This window comes from Nerophis ophidion, linkage group LG20, assembly GCF_033978795.1.
Source record: "Nerophis ophidion isolate RoL-2023_Sa linkage group LG20, RoL_Noph_v1.0, whole genome shotgun sequence".
NCBI lineage: Eukaryota > Metazoa > Chordata > Actinopteri > Syngnathiformes > Syngnathidae > Nerophis > Nerophis ophidion.
Genome location: NC_084630.1, coordinates 12372931 through 12392763, shown reverse-complemented (window position 1 = coordinate 12392763; position 19833 = coordinate 12372931). Strand labels below are relative to the sequence as shown.

The window sequence follows — 19833 nt, the reverse complement described above, 5'->3', positions numbered from 1 at the left end:
ATAGGCGCCAGCGCCCCACGCGACCCCGAAAGGGAATAAGCGGTAGAAAATGGATGGATGGGTAATGTTTTATTTTGCATGAGCAAAGAGAGTCAAGAAAAAAGGGATTATGAATGCACTTTACGTTTTTTTAACGTTTTTTTTCCATACTTTTGCAGCCTGTTACTACCAGATCAACTGTCCACTTACGTGTGTAATTTTGAGAAGCCGTTTAAAATGTGTTTCAGCATCAGTTTGAGGTTTGTTTTTTTCTTCTGCAGCTCGTTAAGGTAGCAAACTTGTCAGACCTTCTGTTTATAGTTTGTGTTCACCTGACGTCACGTCCGGCTCATTACAAATGCGAGACTTGAAGTGGGGGTCAAGGAAACATCTATTGTCAAAGCGTTTTTCGAGAAAAAAAAATGCCCTACGCTTATGTTTTTAGGCTGTTGCAACCACCCAAATCATGAAAAGAACTTCCTCGAGAGATATTCGAGAAGGACAAAAGAGTGCAAGTTTTTATGACGATGAGAATCGCACAAGTTTGCGGTGGTCACTTTGTTAAAGGTTTGTTTGGTTTACTTTTAATGTTTACTATTTTTCCTATTTAAGTATTATGTTGACGTTATCTGTATTTTATCTTGTTTCGGAGTTCTTAAAACACATTTTCGCTACTGTACAGGTGTTTCGTAAAGCACCAACTGGGCAATTCCAAATAAAAGAACAAATACGAGCAAAACCCTTAACAAGTTAAGATCGACCAAAAGCAGCAATCCTAAATAAAGCTTTCAGCACATCCACAACATTGAGATCAACAATTTAATTTTGATAAAGACAGACAAAACTATGTGTACTCATAACAATGCATCCATAACAATAAGCCAACATGTCCGAAACTTACCCAGCCACTGAGTTTCAGTGAGCTAGGTACACTTCTCCGTCTTCTTTCACAACCAGCCAGGTCTTCAGTGGTGTCACCGCTTATCGTTGAGTGGTTAACATAAGAGATAAATTAAAAACAGTTTTTTTGATTGATTGAAACCTTTATTAGTAGATTGCACAGTACAGTACATATTCCGTGCAATTGACCACTAAATGGTAACACCCAAATAAGTTTTTCAACTTGTTTAAGTCGTGGGCCGCTTTATTCAATTCATGGTAAAATGAAGTCAATCAAAGTGAATCAAAGATATCAAGTTTGTTTACAAGGGCGTAAAGTTAAATCATGAAAAACGTTGCATAGTTTATCCGGGAGAGTCTTGATACCTATTTCCTTGACCCAGCCACACACATAAAAGTTGTAGACCTCCATACTTTTCCAAGTTTTCATCGGTTTTGTCGCGTAGAATGACGTCTGCAGCACCAGGTAGTTTGACATGACTGGGAACGCAACCGACAGATCATTCTTGAGATTGACAAATCTCTTTTGGATAAGTATTTTTTTATACATTTTTTTGCATAGTTAGAATATTTTGCTCGTATTTGCTTTTAGCAGTACGATCTAAGCCTCTTGCAAACTTAGATAGTATGCACACTGTTTGGCTGACCACTGCTTCGTTCACTGGAAGTAAACAGGTCAGAAAAAGTCACGTGATTGAATACAACCTATTGCTGCCAATTAGTAACATCCATTACACCCTTGTAGAGGTGGGTAGTAACGCGCTACATTTACTCCGTTACATCTACTTGAGTAACTTCTGGGATAAATTGTACTTCTAAGACTAGTTTTAATGCAACATACTTTTACTTTTACTTGAGTATATTTATAGAGAAGAAACGCTACTTTTACTCCGCTCCATTTATCTACATTCAGCTTGCTACTCGCTACTGATTTTTATCGATCTGTTAATGCACGCTTTGATTGTTTTGTTTTGTCAGACAGACCTTCAAAGTAGGATATATTACATGCCTGCGTTTCACCAATCAAATACAGTCACTGGTGACGTTTGACTCCGTTTTACCAATTAAATGCAGTCACTGGTGACGTTTGACTCCATTTCACCAATCAAACAGAGCCAGGCAATCGCATGATTAACTACTCACTTTTTTTTTCATTTTTATAAACCTTTATTTATAAATTTCAACATTTACAAACAGTTGAAAATAATAATCAAAGTTAGTACAAAAACAGTACAAAACAGTATAAATAAAATAAATGGGTTGTACCTGTATAGCGCTGTTCTACCTTCAAGGTACTCAAAGCGCTTTGACACTACTTCCACATTCACACACTGATGGAGGGAGCTGCCATGCAAGGCGCTATCCAGCACCCATCAGGAGCAAGGGTGAAGTGTCTTGCTCAGGACACAACGGACGTGACGAGGTTGGTACTAGGTGGGGATTGAACCAGGGACCTTCGGGTTGCGCACGGCCACTCTTCCACTGCGCCACGCCGTATAAAAACCATACAAAACAGCGCCAGGGGGTTGTGAATTCAAAGTAACTAGAATAGAATGCAAAAAAATATATATATAATAAACAAAGTGGAAAGCCATAGGCTCACTCAATCTCAGTAAATAACTTAAATTTGAAACACAGCATCATCGTTTTCACAGCTTTTTGGTTGTTAGAGGTAGAGTGTTTTAATGTAGAGTTCTAAATTTTTTTTAAAGGCACAAAAAAACAGGTCAGGTATTGAGAAACTTACATTTATGACTATAAAACTTAGCCAATGGTATAATGAGCTTGCATAGGTAAAATTAATTTTCAGATTTTTTTTCAATACAATGTAAAACCAAATATATATTATTTGATATATATTATTGTTTTAGTTGCTTAAGAGATATTCCTGGCTGTGAATTTGTTCATTGCTATTTTTATGTTTTTGTGCATTACTTGTTGCCGTCATCATTAAACGAACAGGTTACTCATCAGTTACTGAGTACTTGAGTACTTTTTTCACAACATACTTTTTACTTTTACTCAAGTAAATATTTGGGTGACTACTCCTTACTTTTACTTGAGTAATACATCTCTAAAGTAACAGTACTCTTACTTGACTACAATTTCTGGCTACTCTACCCACCTCTGCACCCTTGTTGGTTTGTAACCTAATCAAGCAACCTGTCTCATCAAACTGTGTTAACACCAAACCGTTTGGCTCCTCGACCTCCGGCTACCTGACTATTAGACCATGTGACCAATGTGACACTGCTTGAGTCAAGGCTACAGACGACACCCCTCCAATGCTTTAGCAGCAAAATGAATCCCGACACTACCCAGCCACTGATGGCATTCCCAGAACCCCACCACATCCCTCCATTGGCCGGGGCTTTGTGTGGGAGTGTGTGGTTTTAGTTTGTGTGTGTGTGGGAGTGTAAAAGTGATAATCAGTGGTGGTCTGAGGGGCTTTTGTGTCTCCGTTGTTGCGCTGCTCTGAACAGTCCCATCCAGGGACTCCCATTCGGCCCCATACTGCCCAACTGCCGTCCCCTCAGACCACCCCCTTCAAACGTCCACTCACCACTGGAAGACACTCTACTCGCCCATCTTTTGAGGGGACTAGAAGATTTAAAGGACTGTTTTGATCTAGCAAAGTGATCTATGCCCACTTTCCCCGGATGTTTCTCTTCCCGCCCGGCAGCCAAAGGACAAGTGAGCAGCCAAGAGAAAGTTGCCTCTTTGGCCTGCGGTCGTGTTGAAGAGGGGAGAGGTTTAGGAGGTGCTAAGGCTGCAGGTGGTGCTAGGGAGTTTGTTGTGCCTTGCGCCTCGCAGCGGGGTTGGAGATCGGAGTGATTGCTCGGAAGGCCATTCAACAATGCTTGGGAAAGGACAAAGTGGTGGATACTCCTCAGACTCAGCTGGAGACGTCTTGCAAAGGTAAAACAATCACGTTGGCTTGCACACAGTTTGGAGAAACATTAACTGAAGTAGATTATTTGTTCTTTTGATTTTTATTATTTTTTGGAGGTATTTTGGTGACGATTTATAAAAAGTCCTCCAACAGGATTTAACATGTGGTATAAAAGATTCATCCTATGTTCTCCGACATGCTTTGCAGGTGAGCGATGCCCATGTCAAATGTTTGAAGTGTAATTTAAAAATGTGGTAACACTTTAGTGTAAGGAACGTATTCACCATTAATTAGTTGCTTAGTAACATGCAAATTAGTAACATATTAGCTCTTAATTAGCCATTATTAAGTACTTATTAATGCCTTATTGTGCATGGCCTTATTGTACAACCAGTAAGCCATTAACTTAAAGTCTTCCCTCAATAACCTCAGAATTATTGCTCATTAGTAACCCTAACCTTAACCCTTATATGTTCCCCTAGTGTCGAAATAACTGTAAAATAAGTCTTTGTTACTAATTTGCATGTTAATAAGAAACTAATTAATGGTGAATATTTCCCCATACTAAAGTGTTACCTAAAATGTGTATTACAAAATGTATGCCAGTCATATATAAACATGTTTACCAAATAATAAAAGATACACATAAATTGTGTAATATAAAAGTAATAATATATTATTTTGTTGACTGGTTTGTACATGGCTTTAAAAATGAACCTTTATCAATATTTAGTGTACAATCCTACTTGACATGAATGTAAATGTAAATCTTAGTTTTCTCTAGTTTAGTAAACACTTTGAAAATGTTCAATTTTCAAAGGAAAAAAATAATTCACAAATGCTTTAATGCCGATGTCTCTTTAAACACATATATTTAAAAAAATGCTTTGTGCTTATAAATATTGTTTTTTTTAGAATGAAATGCCAAATATTACAAATGATTTTCAATTTGACAGTTGACTCCTGAATCAACACCAGTACTTAATATTATGATCAAAGTTTGTTAAAAAACAAAAAAAAAATACATGTGGGATATAAATAATAATGGGAGTATAAGTGTTTGTATACAGCAGTGGTTCTCAACCTTTTTTCAATGTACCCCCTGTGAACATTTTTTTAATTCAAGTACCCCCTAATCAGTGCAACGCATTTTTGGTTGAAAAAAAGAGATACAGAAGGAAAATACAGCACTATGTCATCAGTTTCTGATTTATTAAATTGTATAATAGTGCAAATTATTGCTCATTCTTAGTGGTCTTTCTTAAACTATTTGGGGGAAAAAAGATATAAAAATAACAAAAAACTTGTTGAAAAATAAACAAGTGATTCAGTTATAAATAAATATTTCTGCACATAGAAGTAATCATCAACTTAAAGTGCTCTCTTTGGGGATTGTAATAGAGATCCATATGGATTCATGAACTTCATTCTAAACATTTCTCCACAAAAAATAAATCTTTAACATCAATATTTATGGAACATGTCCACAAAAAAATCTAGCTGTCAACTCTGAATATTGCATTGTTTTTTTTTTGTTCACAGTTTATGAACTTACATTCATATTTTGTCAAAGTATTATTCAATAAATATATCTATAAAGGATATTTGAATTCTTGCTATTTTTAGAATATTTTTGAAAAAATTCACGTACCCCTTGGCATACCTTCAAGTACCCCCAGGGGTACGCGTACCCCCATTTGAGAACCACTGGTATATAGTATATCATTGGTACAAATGTTTAACCAACATGTGTGTAGGGATATTTCACAGCTGTTTGTCTGTGTCCTTTACTGTGTATATCTGAACAGTGTTCATGTTGTGTAAATGTGTATTTTTAAGATGTTGTGTAAAGGAAGTTTCATATTTCTATGACTCATAAGATCAGAGCCCGATGTCTACTGGTTTTACTACATCTTGTATTAAGATTGTTAATAGGGTTAGGTGAAATAAGTGCTCAACTTCAGTAAAATTGTCAATTTATGAATGTAAATCTGTTTCTTTTTTTTTGTTGACAACTGACCGAAGAAATAATAAACTAAACTAATAAACTAAACATTACATTTCAAAGGGCTATTTTTACTATGATGCAAATTTGCATCATTTTTATTAAAGAAAAATAAGCCAAAACAATGATCAAAAATTATGAAGCATTGCATGTGATTGTCCAATCTCAAATGTAATTAACTGAACTTGTTAATGGAAGTTTCAGGCGATTGACATGTTCTGTTAAAATACACAAAGTTACTCATACAATTTAATATAATAAAATGCTGTCATTACGGTTTGAAAAAAAAATCTTACGCGTAATATTTATTCATAAATCTTTGGAGAAATCACAATGATTTGTTGTTCAGAATTATTACATATCGGGCGTGTATATTTTCTTTCTGAGGACGGTGATTCTCAAACAGGGACAGAGCAAATTGGCAACATGCCATGGAATGTTGGAGTCCAAGTGGAGTTTGTAGTGACACACTGGATGATTACAGACTGTGAGACAGGCTTTCGAACTACTGTTGGATGCTCGAGTAAGTCGCCAGGTGAAGCTTTGCTGAGTTTTGGGACGTATAGATAGCGTTCTTAGCCTGATGGACTGCAAAATTCTGAGATTTTCAGTGCAACCTTATACCAAAATGCATGAACTAAGGTTGTACGGTATACCGGTATTGGTATACTAACGCGATACTAATGAATCATATTCGGTACTATACCGCCTCTAAAAAGAACCGGTTCCCCAACTCCCCTGCCCTCCCGTCGTCGTCACGTTGTGTAATTGCTGGTTTAAAAACAGGGGATGGTGTGGCGCGGTTGGGAGAGTGGCTGTGGCAGCAACCTGAGGGTTCCTGGTTCAATCCCCACCTATCATCCTAGTCACTTCCGTTGTGTCATTGAGCAAGACACTTTACCCTTGGTCCTGATGGGTCCTGGTTAGCGCCTCGCATGACAGCTCCTGCTATCAGTGTGTGAATGGGTGAATGTGGAAATAGTGTCAAAGCGCTTTGAGTTCTTTAAAAAAAAGGTAGAAAAGCGCTATACAAGTAAAATCCATTTACCATTTACGAGCAGATGAGCATGTTTGGCAGCGCACAATCACTGAGTACTTACAAGCGGACGCAGTGTGTAGACAGGAAAGGGAGAACAGATGCATTTTGACTTAAAAACTAACGATAAAGGTAAAGTTTTAACACTGGAACACCCTCAGGAAGAGATGCTTTAAGACATGGCTAGCGAGTTAGCGGCTAAAGTCCACCTGCAGTCGGCAGTGTTGTAGATACTGTTGTAGATACTAAATCACTAATCCTCGCCTCCATGGCGACAAATAAAGTAAGTTTCCTACAAGTATCATCCCTGCAGGACGAGGAATAGCTAAATATGCTTCACTTCACACCGACTTTGAATACGACCAAGGTATGATCCTGTTAATACTTGGTATCGGATTGATACCCAAATTTGTGGTATCATCCAAAACTAATGTAATGTATCCAAACAACAGAAGAATAAGTGATTATTACATTTTAAGAGAAGTGTCGATATAACATGTTGAAAGAGAAAGTAAGCATATATTACCGGTAAATGAACAAGTAAATGAATAATTCATTTTCTACCACTTGTCCTTAAAAAACTTGACAAAATAATGGAATGGAAAATGACACAATATGTTACTGCATATGTCAGCAGCTAAATTAGGAGCCTTGTTTTTTTTTTACTTACTACTAAAAGACATGTCTTATATGTTCACTATTTTGTTTTATTTATGTATTGCAATTTCAAACATGTTTAATTTAACCTAAGATTTTTTTGTTAAAAAAAAAGACAACGCCATTTTTTTGTGGTCCCCTTTGTTTAGAAAAGTACCGAATAGTATCAAAATACATTGTTATGTAAATATTGGTATCGGGACAACACTAGCATGAACCTTATGAAAAAAACCCATCCGTCGTCATGTCTCTAATAGTAATTGTGAATGATAGGTAAAATTCCCCAAAAAAGTGCAGTTACAATACCAAAAAATTACAAAAGCTTTTTCGATTAAACAAAATATCGATATGACCTTTTTGATTGATTGAAACTTCTATTAGTAGATTGCACAGTCTAGTACAGGGGTGCCCACACTTTTTCTGCAGGCGAGCTACTTTTCAATTGACCAACTCGAGGGGATCTACCTCATTTATATATATCATTTATATTTATTTATTTATGAAAGAGACATTTTTGTAAACAAGTTAAATGTGTTTAATGATAATACAAGCATGTGTAACACATATAGATGTCTTTCTTTCACAAAGACAAGAATATAAGTTGGTGTATTACCTGAGTCTGATGACTTGCATTGATTGGAATCAGACAGTAATGATGATAACGCCCACATTTTCAAATGGAGGAGAAAAAAATTTGTCCTTTCTGTACAATACCACATGAAAGTGGTTGGTTTTTGGCATCTAATTCATCCAGCTTCCATACACTTTACAAGAAAAACATTGGCGGTATATTCCGTAGCTTGCTTGACGTTCACGGCACCCAAGGGTCTTGTGAGATGACGCTGGCTGCTGCCAGTTCATTATTATGAAAAAATGACAGAGAGGAAGGCGAGAAACACTTTTTATTTCAACAGACTTTCGCGCCGTCCCTTCAAGTGATGTGCACGCCAGCTTTCTGAGGGATCGCTTGTGCACGCCAGTTTTCCGAGACTCTGTATTTAGTTAGCACAGGCAGCATGAAGCAGGGCTTTTATTGTGAAGATAGGAAATGTGCAGTCGGCCTTTAGAGTTTTGACGGAAGGTACGGCGCGAGAGTGTTGAAATAAAAAGTGTTTCTCGCCTTCCTCTCTGTCATATTTTCATAATAATGATCTTGCAGCAGCCAGCGTCATCTCACAAGACCCTCCTGTACCGTGAATGTCATTTAAGTGACGTCTTGGTGAAGATTGATGATCACTAATTTTTAGGTCTATTTTTTTTTAAAGCCTGGCTGGAGATCGACTGACACACCCCCCGCGGTCGACTGGTAGCTCGCGATCGACGTAATGGGCACCCCTGGTCTAGTACATATTCCATACAATTGACCATTAAATGGTAACACCCTAATAAGTTTCTCAACTTGTTTAAGTCGGTGTCCACGTTAATCAATTCATGGTACAAATATATACTATCATCATAATACAGTCATCACACAAGTTAAGCATCAGAGTATATACATTGAATTATTTACATTATTTACAATCAAATCAGATGCGTTACTAGCAGGATTTGAACCTGCCTGTGGAGACCCCAATGGATTTCCAGTCCATTGTACTATCAACCATGTACTGACACTAAACTTAGTATTTTTACTGTCAATATGTTTATTCTTTGTCCTCCAGTGATAATATTACCTGTAAAAAACTTAGTTTGTTTGTTGCCATGGAGGCCGGGATAGCTGACTTTGAAGTGACCTTGCACTATAGAGAGACATTAGTTGCTCTTAAGGACGATACGTTGTTTTGAAGACACAGCATGCATTATCACCATGTAACAATAATATTGACAGCTTTATCCTTGGCCTTCTACATCCTATTGATGTTTGCATGAGCATGTGGACATGTTTGGACTTCAGATTGTATATTTAACGTGTCTCTTCTAACCCTACAAACTCAGACTAGTGTCCTAATCTAAGATCTCTGACTGGACGTACTTTTTTTGATGCGTGGGCAAACTGATGAAACAAGCACCCGTATGTGCGTATTCCATTCATTTCTTACGGTATCCCTGCCCTGTTTTTTGCGCTTTCGCTTTCTAACCTCTGCCCTGTGTCCCACCTGCTAACTCTAAATCACCATGGTAGTATGTCACAGGGGAAGTCGCCTCCGACTCTCACACAAAGCAGTACTGATGGTCTTCCTGGAGCTCCCTCGGTCCAGGCACATGTACCACATATTTGCTCGGCCGGAACCTCTAAAGGGATTTGACTGCTTCTCTTCAGTACTGACCTATGACAATATGCCAAAGGACAGGTAAACCCAGTAACACTGTTGCATGTCAGACTTGGTATATGCTGCTGCCTATCTTTAAGACCTCTTGACCTGTCTAGTAGTTGATTGATCAATCAATAAAAACAAATCGAACTTCATTCTGGATAATATCGCAGATGCTTTTGAATTACTGTCTATCTGTAGACCGTGTTGATTTTGTGTTTGTGTTTTTTGAAAGAATATTTCACAAATTGTCCAAGACTTGTGACATCTGACATTTTTTTACCCTGTGCCACTCTTGTTCCTAAATTGTTATTAACAAGCTTAGAGTTCCTTCACCTCATCTCGCCTAATGATTGTCAGGACGATAACGTTGGGACTGATTTGTGAGTCAACTTTTGAACTGGAACTGCAAACCACCTACTGTATTCTTCTGTATTTTTGTTTTATTCATACTTGCCAACCTAGAGACCTCCGAATTCAGGAGATGGGGGTGGGGGAGTTGATGGTAACGGGGTAGTGTTAATGGGGGTGTATATTGTAGCGTCCCGGAAGAGTTAGTGCTCCAAGGGGGTTTGAGTATTTGTTCTGTTGTGTTACGGTGCGGATATTCTGCCGAAATGTCTTTGTCATTCTTGTTTGGTGTGGGTTAACAGTGTGGCGGATATTTGTAACAGTGTTAAAGTTGTTTATACGTCCACCCTCAGTGTGACCTGTATGGCTGTTGACCAAGTATGCATTGCATACACTTGTGTGTGTTTGTAAAAACCGCGTATGTTATGTGACTGGGCCGACAAGCTGTTTGTACGGAGGAAAAGTAGACATGACGACAGGTTGTAGAGGACGCTAAAGGCACAGTCTGTAAGGCACGCCCCCAATATTGTTGTCCGGGTGGAAAACGGGAGAAATTCGGGAGAATGGTCGCTCCGGGAGATTTTCGGGAGGGGCACTGAAAATCGAGTCTCCCAGAAAAATCGTGAGAGGGCTGGGCGTTATGGTCTTTTTTTAATATCGCGATATTTTTAGGCCATATCGCGATATACAATATATATTACAATATTTTGCCTTGGCCTTGAATGAACACTTGATACATATAATCACAGCAGTATGATGATTCTATGTGTCTATATTAAAACATTCTTCTTCATACTGCATTCATATACGCTACTTTTAAACTTTCATGCAGAGAGGGAAATCACAACTAAGTCAATTGACCAAAAGTGTATTTATTAAAGTTATTAAGCAATGGCACAAACATTCATGTCATTTCCAAAACAGAAAGTGCAAGATTGTTGAAGACATTTTAAGTGTCAAATAAAAATGAGCTGCATAATAGGAATTCAACTAGTATTCGTCCTTCACTATGTGGTAAGTTATTACTGCCGTTATTAAATTCTCTTCATTCTCTAGCGAGTGACTTTTCAAATGATGCTACATATTAGCAGTAATGCTACTTTTTATAACAACGCTTTTTCCCCACACTTGACAAATTACGGTTGTCTGTTCGACATATTCCTACTTGAAGCCGAACCACCGCCAGACGATGGAGCCCCTGCTGTTTTTATTGGGAATTAAGTCTTCCTTCATTTGTTACCAGATTCGCACCTTCTTTCTCTCGTATGCTGATCCGCCTCCGCTTGGGATGTTTTCCTGCTGGCTCCGCTGTGAACGGGACTCTCGCTGCTGTGTTGGATCCGCTTTGGACTGGACTCTTGCGACTGTGTTGGATCCATTATGGATTGAACTTTCACAGTATCATGTTAGACACGCTCGACATCCATTGCTTTCCTCCTCTCCAAGGTTCTCATAGTCATCATTGTCACCGACGTCCCACTGGGCGTGAGTATTCCTTGCCCTTATGTGGGCCTACCGAGGATGTCGTAGGGGTTTGTGCAGCCCTTTGAGACACTGGTGATTTAGAGCCATATAAGTAAACATTGATTGATTGATTGATTGATTACAACTCGTACGGCTACGTTAGCATCACAGCTAACGTTACCCAGTCTGCTAACTCTCTGCTGGGCGAGGGCGTATACTTATGTGACGTATGACGTGACGTGTGTAAGTTTGTGCGCCTGCCTGTCTGTGAGAAGGAGAGACACGAAAGAGTGAGAATAGCCTGTAGTGTAATGCCCGCAGCTGAAAGCAACTGCATGAGAACATCTACTACTCGAATATTATGATATAGTCATTTTCGCACAGTTTGGTTTTATTCTGTGACGTGACTTATTCCCGGAAGTGAAAAACTGTGGTGGTCAACCGAGCCAAGATTGCTGTTGGGCAGCAAGCTGTGTGCAAACTGTTTGAGGACATAAGGGGCATAGATCTTCTTGCAAAAACTCTGAAGAAACTTTTATCCTCTTCGCGATTTGAACCATTCGTACAGCGAAAAGCAACGCATGCATAGGGCATTTTTCTTTGAGAATGGCTAAATGCCGCCTTGTACACATTGAGAACAGAAACTGGCTTGACCATTGCGCATATTTAATAAGCGGGACGTGAACCGGACATGAAGTCATTTAAAATTAAGCAATGAGGCGCATTTAAAATTATTTATTTTTCTCAAAAATCAACAAAGCACCTTAACCCGATGGGCCTAATGTACGTATTAATTGTGGTTGTCCTTACCAATCTCAAACCAGTTTTATTTTAGTGCCAGTCACTAAAATAATTTGCAGTTTGTGGACTGCAAATTGACACCTGTTCAATGAATGACGCTAGCAAGCATCTGTAGTAAGCAACACCAACATGTTGATGCTTCATTGAGAATGTAGAACATACACGGCGCTCAAATATGTGTCAAAATGTTTTAGTATGACTTGGGTAAGCTATAAAGCCGCACCGCTTAATGGAACACAGAGCATTATGTATACCATAGTCAGGCGTACTAGGCTTCAACGTACGGGTACAATTATAGTGTGTGTATAAGGACCCCAGAATGGCGCCTATTAGGAGACATTATATGGCTGTTTGTTTCACAATATTATGCAAAGCAAACTTTCCTTGCCTTTTGGTACCTGCTGATGTACATTTGGGATTTGCGTCAGTCATTGTGGTCCACGCCGTGGTCCTTAAACTCCTTCTTTTCCTCTATCCTCTTGTTGTAAGGCATTCATCCTCCACTTTTGCCATTTCTATTATAAAATAGCGTACAGTTCTTATATCTGTCCGTAAACCTGCTTTGGAAGCGTTAAAAACTATCGGTACAACAAAGATGATGAAGTGGAACCACGTAAATATGACTGCCCACAAAACGGCGCATCCTGAAGAGACAGTCAGAAAGAAGCTTAAAAATTGTCTGTAAAAAATAATCTATGCAACATTTTGAATATAAAACCATCATTTTCTTATGAGCCAAGGCACATTTTTTACGTTGAAAAAATCCGGAGTCACACCACCAGCAGAAATCATTAAAAAAAATAAACTCAGTTGACAGTAAAAAGCCGTTGTCGCAATTGTTGGATATGACTTTAAACCATAAGCAAGCATGCATCACTATAGCTCTTGTCTCAAAGTAGGTGTAATGTCACCACCTGTAACATCACACCTTGACTTATTTTGAGTTTTTTGCCGTTTTCCTGTATGTAGTGTTTTAGTTTTTGTCTTGCACTCCTATTTTGGTGGCTTTTTCTCTTTTTTTGGTGTTTTTCTGTATCAGTTTCATGTCTTCCTTTGAGCGATATTTCCCGCATCTACTTTGTTTTAGCAATCAAGAATATTTCAGTTGTTTTTATTCTTCTTTGTGGGGACATTGTTGATTGTCACATTTGGATGTACATTGTGGACGCCGTCTTTGCTCCACAGTAAGTCTTTGCTGTCGTCCAGCATTTTGTTTTTGTTTACTTCGTAGCCAGTTCAGTTTTAGTTTCGTTCTGCATTGCTTTCTCTAAGCTTAAATGCCTTTTCTTAGGGGCGCTCACCTTTTGTTTGTTTTTGGTTTCAGCACTAACCACCTTTTTACCTACACACTGCCTCCAACTATCTCCAATATCTACAAAGCAATTAGCTACAGGCTGCCACCTACTGACATGGAAGAGTATTACACGGTTACTCTGCGAAGCTCTAGACAGCACCGACACTCAACAACAACACATCATTTGCAGACTATTATTAATAGTTTGCGAAAAATATTTTCAACCCAATTAGGTGAAATTAGAAAATCTCCCACGACACACCAAATTGTATCTCACGGCAAACCAGTGTACCGCGGCATTATGGTTGAAAAACGCTGATGTAGACCACAAGGAAGTGTATTAAATGTGGAAAGACAAAAAATCATCATACGACCTCTTTAATGCACCTTATATTCCGGTGCGCCTTATATACGAAAATACACCTAAATAGACCCGCTCATTGGCATATATAGAGTGTCGCCTCATGCAGGATCACCACCCTATACCTCCACCACGGCAAAATTAAGCATGTGTTCATTGCTGTGTCGACACGTGCCGGTAGCAGCGGCTAATCTTGACATTAATAGTGTGACAGTTTCTCTCAAAAGACTTCAAGTGACCATGGCATGAACAACATTCAATCGGTTGTTCCATCTCACTTTGGACAATGTCCTGCCTTGCTCAGAGAATCACCTCTGATATAAACGTGAAGAATGCATTGCACAGGAGGACTGTTTGGGGGGGGGGGGGGGATGTTTAAGTGGCACATAAACCCGCCTCCTGTTTTAGGTGCCGTACTGACAGCTGAGCTTGGCGACATTGAAGAACATGTGCTCACTCAAATGGCATCGTGCTTCACACAATGTGAGGGCAAGACCGCAGGAAATCTAATTTACTGTACCTCACAGGTGCAACACATGTGGTACAGTAACAGCACACATGACCAAGCATGGTCATTCATGGTGACTAACAGTGCTAGTAGTAATAGTCGTTGGCTTTGACAGTTAGGATTGCTCGCTCGCATTGAAACAGTTGTTTTTCTCACTACGAGAGTGCGAAACCATCCTTTGCCCAGGGACACCTGGTTTTGGAGTAGGCTTGTATGGTATACCGGTATTGGTAGAGTACTGCCATACTAATGAATAATTTCCGGTACTATACCGCCTCTGAAAAATTCTGGTCCGCGATCATGTTCGGCAGCGCACAATCAAGGAGTACTTACAAGCAGACACAGTGTGTAGACAGAAAAGGCAGAACGGACGCATTTTGGCTTAAAAACTAACGATAAAGGTGAAGTTATAACACTTAAACGCCGTCAGGAAGAGGTGCTTTAAGACATGGCTAGCTAACTAGCGGCTAAAGTCCAGCCCGAGTCGGCAGTGTTTTAGCTACTTCTAAATCATTAATCCTCGCCTCCATGTTGACAAATAAATACAAGTATCATCCCTGCAGGACGAGGAATAGCTAAACATGCTTCACTACACACCGTTGCTCGCCGTTTGTCAAAATGTAAACAAACGCTATTGGTGGATCTACACCTAACATCCACTGTAGCGATACCAATTATAGTAGCGTATCTAGTCGATAGTACTATGATGACGTCAATATTTTTTGGCATCGCAACATCTTTCGTTAAAAAAAATTATATTATGTTTATAAACTCAGAAAATATGTCCCTGGACACAGGAGGACTTTGAATATGACCAATGTATGATCCTGTATCAACTTGGTATCGGATTGATACCCGAATTTGTGGTGTTATCCAAAACGAATGTGAAGTATCCAAACAACAGAAGAATAAGTGATTATTACATTTTAACAGAAGTGTAGATAGAACATGCTAAAAGAGAAAGCAAGCAGATATTAACAGTAATCTAACAAATAGATTAATAATTCATTTTCTACCACTTGTCCTTAATAATTTTGACGGATTAATAGAATGGAAAATGACACAATATGTTACTGCATATGTCAGCAGACTAATTAGGAGCCTTTGTTTGTTTATTTACTAATAAAAGAAAAGCTAACTTGTATGTTCACTATCTTATTAAAGGAAAAACTTACAATAAGAAACAGATGTATAATGTACCCTAAGATTTTTTGTTAAAATAAAACCAATTATGCAATGTTTTGTAGTTCTTTGTATGTAGAAAAGTACCGAAAAGTATCAAAATTCTGGTACCAGTACCAAAATATTGGTAACGAGTCAAAACACTATTTTGCAGTATAAATATTTGGGGTTATGGCACCGACCGCTGGACTACATCTGATCAATCTAGGTCTATGAGCACGAACTCTTTGCCTCTCTCAGGCGAGAGGCAAAGTATTTTCTGTGACATACCAAAGAGTCAAGTTGCGATCGATTGAATGCCCTGATACTGCCCTTGATACTAGTCTCCAGTCTGATCGTTTCTTGAAAAACATCACTTCCTGTAATGCGCACATAAAAGCGTGTCGTCTGCTTGTAACGAGTGAAATAAGTCTCCCTCTATTTAAACATTTAACCGCTGACATCACATGAACTCCAACCAAGTTTCTGACCAAAACAGCAAAACCTCAAGATTGTTCAAATGACATCTGTGCCATACTCCAGTGAGTATAGCAGGGGTCACAAACGTGGTGCCCGCAGGCACCAGGTAGCCCGTGAGGACCAGATGAGTAGCCTGTTCTAAAAATAGCTCAAATAGCAGCATTTACCAGTGAGCTGCCTCTATTTTTATTTTATTTTATTTATTTACTAGCAAGCTGGTCTCACTTTGCTCGGCATTTTTAATTCTAAGAGAGACAAAACTCAAATAGAATTTGAAAATCCAAGAAAATATTTTAAAGACTTGGTCTTCACTTGTTTAAATAAATTCATTTATTTTTTTACTTTGCTTCTTATTACTTTCAGAAAGACACTTTTAGAGAAAAAATACAACCTTAAAAATGATGTTAGGATTTTGAAACACATATACCTTTGTACCTTTTAAATTCCTTCCTCCTCTTTCCTGACAATTTAAATCAATGTTCAAGTAAATGTATTTTTTTATTGTAAAGAATAATAAATACATTTTAATTAAATTCTTCATTTTAGCTTCAGTTTTTTCGACGAAAAATATTAGTGAAATATTTCTTCAAACTTATTATGATTAAAATTCAAAAAAAATATTCTGGCCAATCTAGAAAATCTGTAGAATCAAATTCAAACCTTATTTCAAAGTCTTTTGAATTTCTTTTAAAAATTTTGGAAAATCTAGAAGAAATAATGATTTGTTTTTGTTAGAAATATAGCTTGGTCCAATTTGTTATATATTCTGTTTCTATATATATGTATTGTGAGAAATCATGTTAGTGCGTCTGCCTCACAATACGAAGGTCCTGCAGTCCTGGGTTCAATCCCAGGCTCGGGATCTTTCTGTGTGGAGTTTGCATGTTCTCCCCGTGCCTGCGTGGGTTCCCTCCGGGTACTCCGGCTTCCTCCCACTTCCAAAGACATGCACCTGGGGATAGGTTGATTGGCAATACTAAATTGGCTCTAGTGTGTGAATGTGAGTGTGAATGTTGTCTGTCTATCTGTGTTGGCCCTGCGATGAGGTGGCGACTTGTCCAGGGTATATCCCGCCTTCTGCCCGATTGTAGCTGAGATATTTACCAGCGCCCCCCACAACCATAAAGGGAATAAGCGGTAGAAAATGGATGCATGGATAGAAACCAAAGAGTCCAGTTGTGATCGATTGAATGTCCTGAGTTTCTAATGAACTGCTGACAGTTTGATACTAGTCTCCAGTGTGATCGTTTCTTGAAAAACCTCACTTTTTGTAATGCGCACACAATAGTGTGTTGTCTGCTTGACATGAGTGAAATAATTTTGCCTCTACTTAAACACTTAACCGCTGACTCCATATGAACCAAGTTTCTGACCAATCACATCTGTGCCATAGTGTAGTGACCATAGCAATGGGTACCAAATTCCTTTTTGATTGCTGTCGATTATTGCTGTACAGTATTTGTGCTTTGGTCCCTTTTTTTTGGAAAACTCATACAAAAATTCACAGTAATGTCTGATAAAATGCTAAAAATGTCAATGTCAGACCACCTCAAACATATTGAGACACCTAAAATGTATATGAACATAAAGAATGTGGTTTTTACAATATTAACAATGAACGATTAAACACTGAATATTATATCAACGTCGCTCCTTTTTGCTTTTTTACCTGCTCGATCGACATCTAAAACAGTTAAGCTAAACACAACAAAAATGCAACAAACAGCCAAATATGAATGCAAAGAAGAAAAAAAGCCTGCGATTCGATATAAAATGACTTTTCTGCAGGACTTTCTGGTAAAAACCTTCTTCCGCGTCAGTCCCTGACTCCCGCGTTTCTGGAAATAAACCCCGCCCACACTGCTTTGTGCCTTGTCTGCCTGGAGCTGCTGTGACGTAGATTACCGTAATAACCCGCGTAATACGGGGACGGCGTGGCGGGGTTGGGAGAGTGGCCATGCCAGCAACCTGAGGCTTCCTGGTTCGATCCCCACCTTCTACCAACCTCGTCACAACCATTGTGTCCTGGAGCAAGACACTTCACCCTTGCTCCTGATGGGTCGTGGTTAGGGCCTTGCATGGCAGCTCCCTCCATCAGTGTGTGAATGTGGAAGTAGTGTCAAAGCGCTTTGAGTACCTTGAAGGTAGAAAAGCGCTATATAAGTATAACCTATTTGCAATTTACATATCACATAAAAATGCAGATTACCGTAATTACCCGTATAACATGGGGACGGCGTGGCGCAGTTGGGAGAGTGGCCATGCCAGCAACCTGAGGGTTCCTGGTTCGATCCCCACCTTCTACCAACATCGTCACAACCATTGTGTCCTGGAGCAAGACACTTCACCCTTGCTCCTGATGGGTCGTGGTTAGGGCCTTGCATGGCAGCTCCCGCCATCAGTGTGTGAATGTGTGTGTTAATGTGGAAATAGTGTCAAAGCGCTTTGAGTACCTTGAAGGTAGAAAAGCGCGATACAAGTATAACCCATTTACCGTTTACATAACACATAAAAATGCAGATTGCAACCATTGAAATAAATACTTTCTATTGTTCAAGATTTACAGTAATCTGAAAACTGAATTGAAAGTTTAAAAACATTATTTGGAAACCTCGGCGGGCCAGATTGAAAGAACGTAATATTATAGTCACAATTTTTGCATGTGATTTTAATTTTTTTTCAAAATCTTAAATAAATAAATACACGTTTATACATTGTCATTATGGGGTATTGTTTGTAGAATTCTGAGGACAGATATGAATTTATCCCATTTTGGAATAAGGCTGCAACATAACAAAAAGTGGAAAAAGTGAAGCAATGTGAATACTTTCTACATGCACTGTAATAATGACTTTCCTTTGACATACTGACAACAAGTTAGGGATATTCTTCTTTTGAGGGATGCATCTACTACAATATAATGCACTTTATATAAGTAAACATTGATTGATTGATTGACTTTTACAGGTGAAACATGAAATAGTTGGGCATGTACAGTTAGTTATGTGCATTCATTCAATAGTTTAGAGAAAGTTGAATTATGGTCACTTGTGAAGGTTGTATTGCAATTTAAATGTATCCATAACACCTCTAGAGTTCTGCAAGTAGTGTATGCTATATCACAATATGTACTATTTTAACTTGGCATCATTGTTTGATTGAAAATATGTTCACAAAGAGGCACTAAGTAAGTTTGGCTGTAGACCGCATGTTTTTAGACATGAAACTATAACCTGTTTGAGACTATCATAGCTGTTGAAATTACTACGTCATAATCTAAAAAAAAAGAATTCCTTATCTTCACGTCCAATAAGCGAGTGACCCTCCTGTGGTTCCGTCAGTGGTGGTCTGGCTATGTTTAGGGCCCCCATTAAGAGAGATAGCAGGAAACGCTTCGGTCTGGAACGACGTCGTCTGATCCGAAGTGAAGTTGAAAAGAAGAGAGGGGCGATAATTACTAGCATCTAATTATTCCTAATGAAAGGATAAATGACCCCCTCAATGAAATGTGACTCCTAAATGATGTAATTAAGTTGGCTCGGTCTCCTGCCTTAGATCGGTGTTTGTCTTGCCTCTAAGCTTTTAAAAAGTCATCTGGTTTGAGCTTTAGAAGGATTAGATGGTTAATTGGATGTCAAGCCTACTCATAACTTTGTTAAGTGTTAAGATGCTGGATGGATGTGGTGTTACT

The 19833-nt window shown here is 38.7% G+C and overlaps 1 protein-coding gene across 1 annotated transcript in view; it reads left to right on the top strand.

Annotated features, from left to right (window-relative positions):
• Positions 1-3290: 3290 nt before the first annotated feature.
• rbm20 (RNA binding motif protein 20) overlaps positions 3291-19833 on the top strand; it is a 152479-nt gene continuing 135936 nt past the window's right edge. The window contains exon 1 of the mRNA XM_061880483.1: positions 3291-3798. Within this exon, the coding sequence (XP_061736467.1) occupies positions 3737-3798 (62 nt within the window). The 5' untranslated portion in view covers positions 3291-3736. The remainder of the gene's footprint in view (positions 3799-19833) is intronic.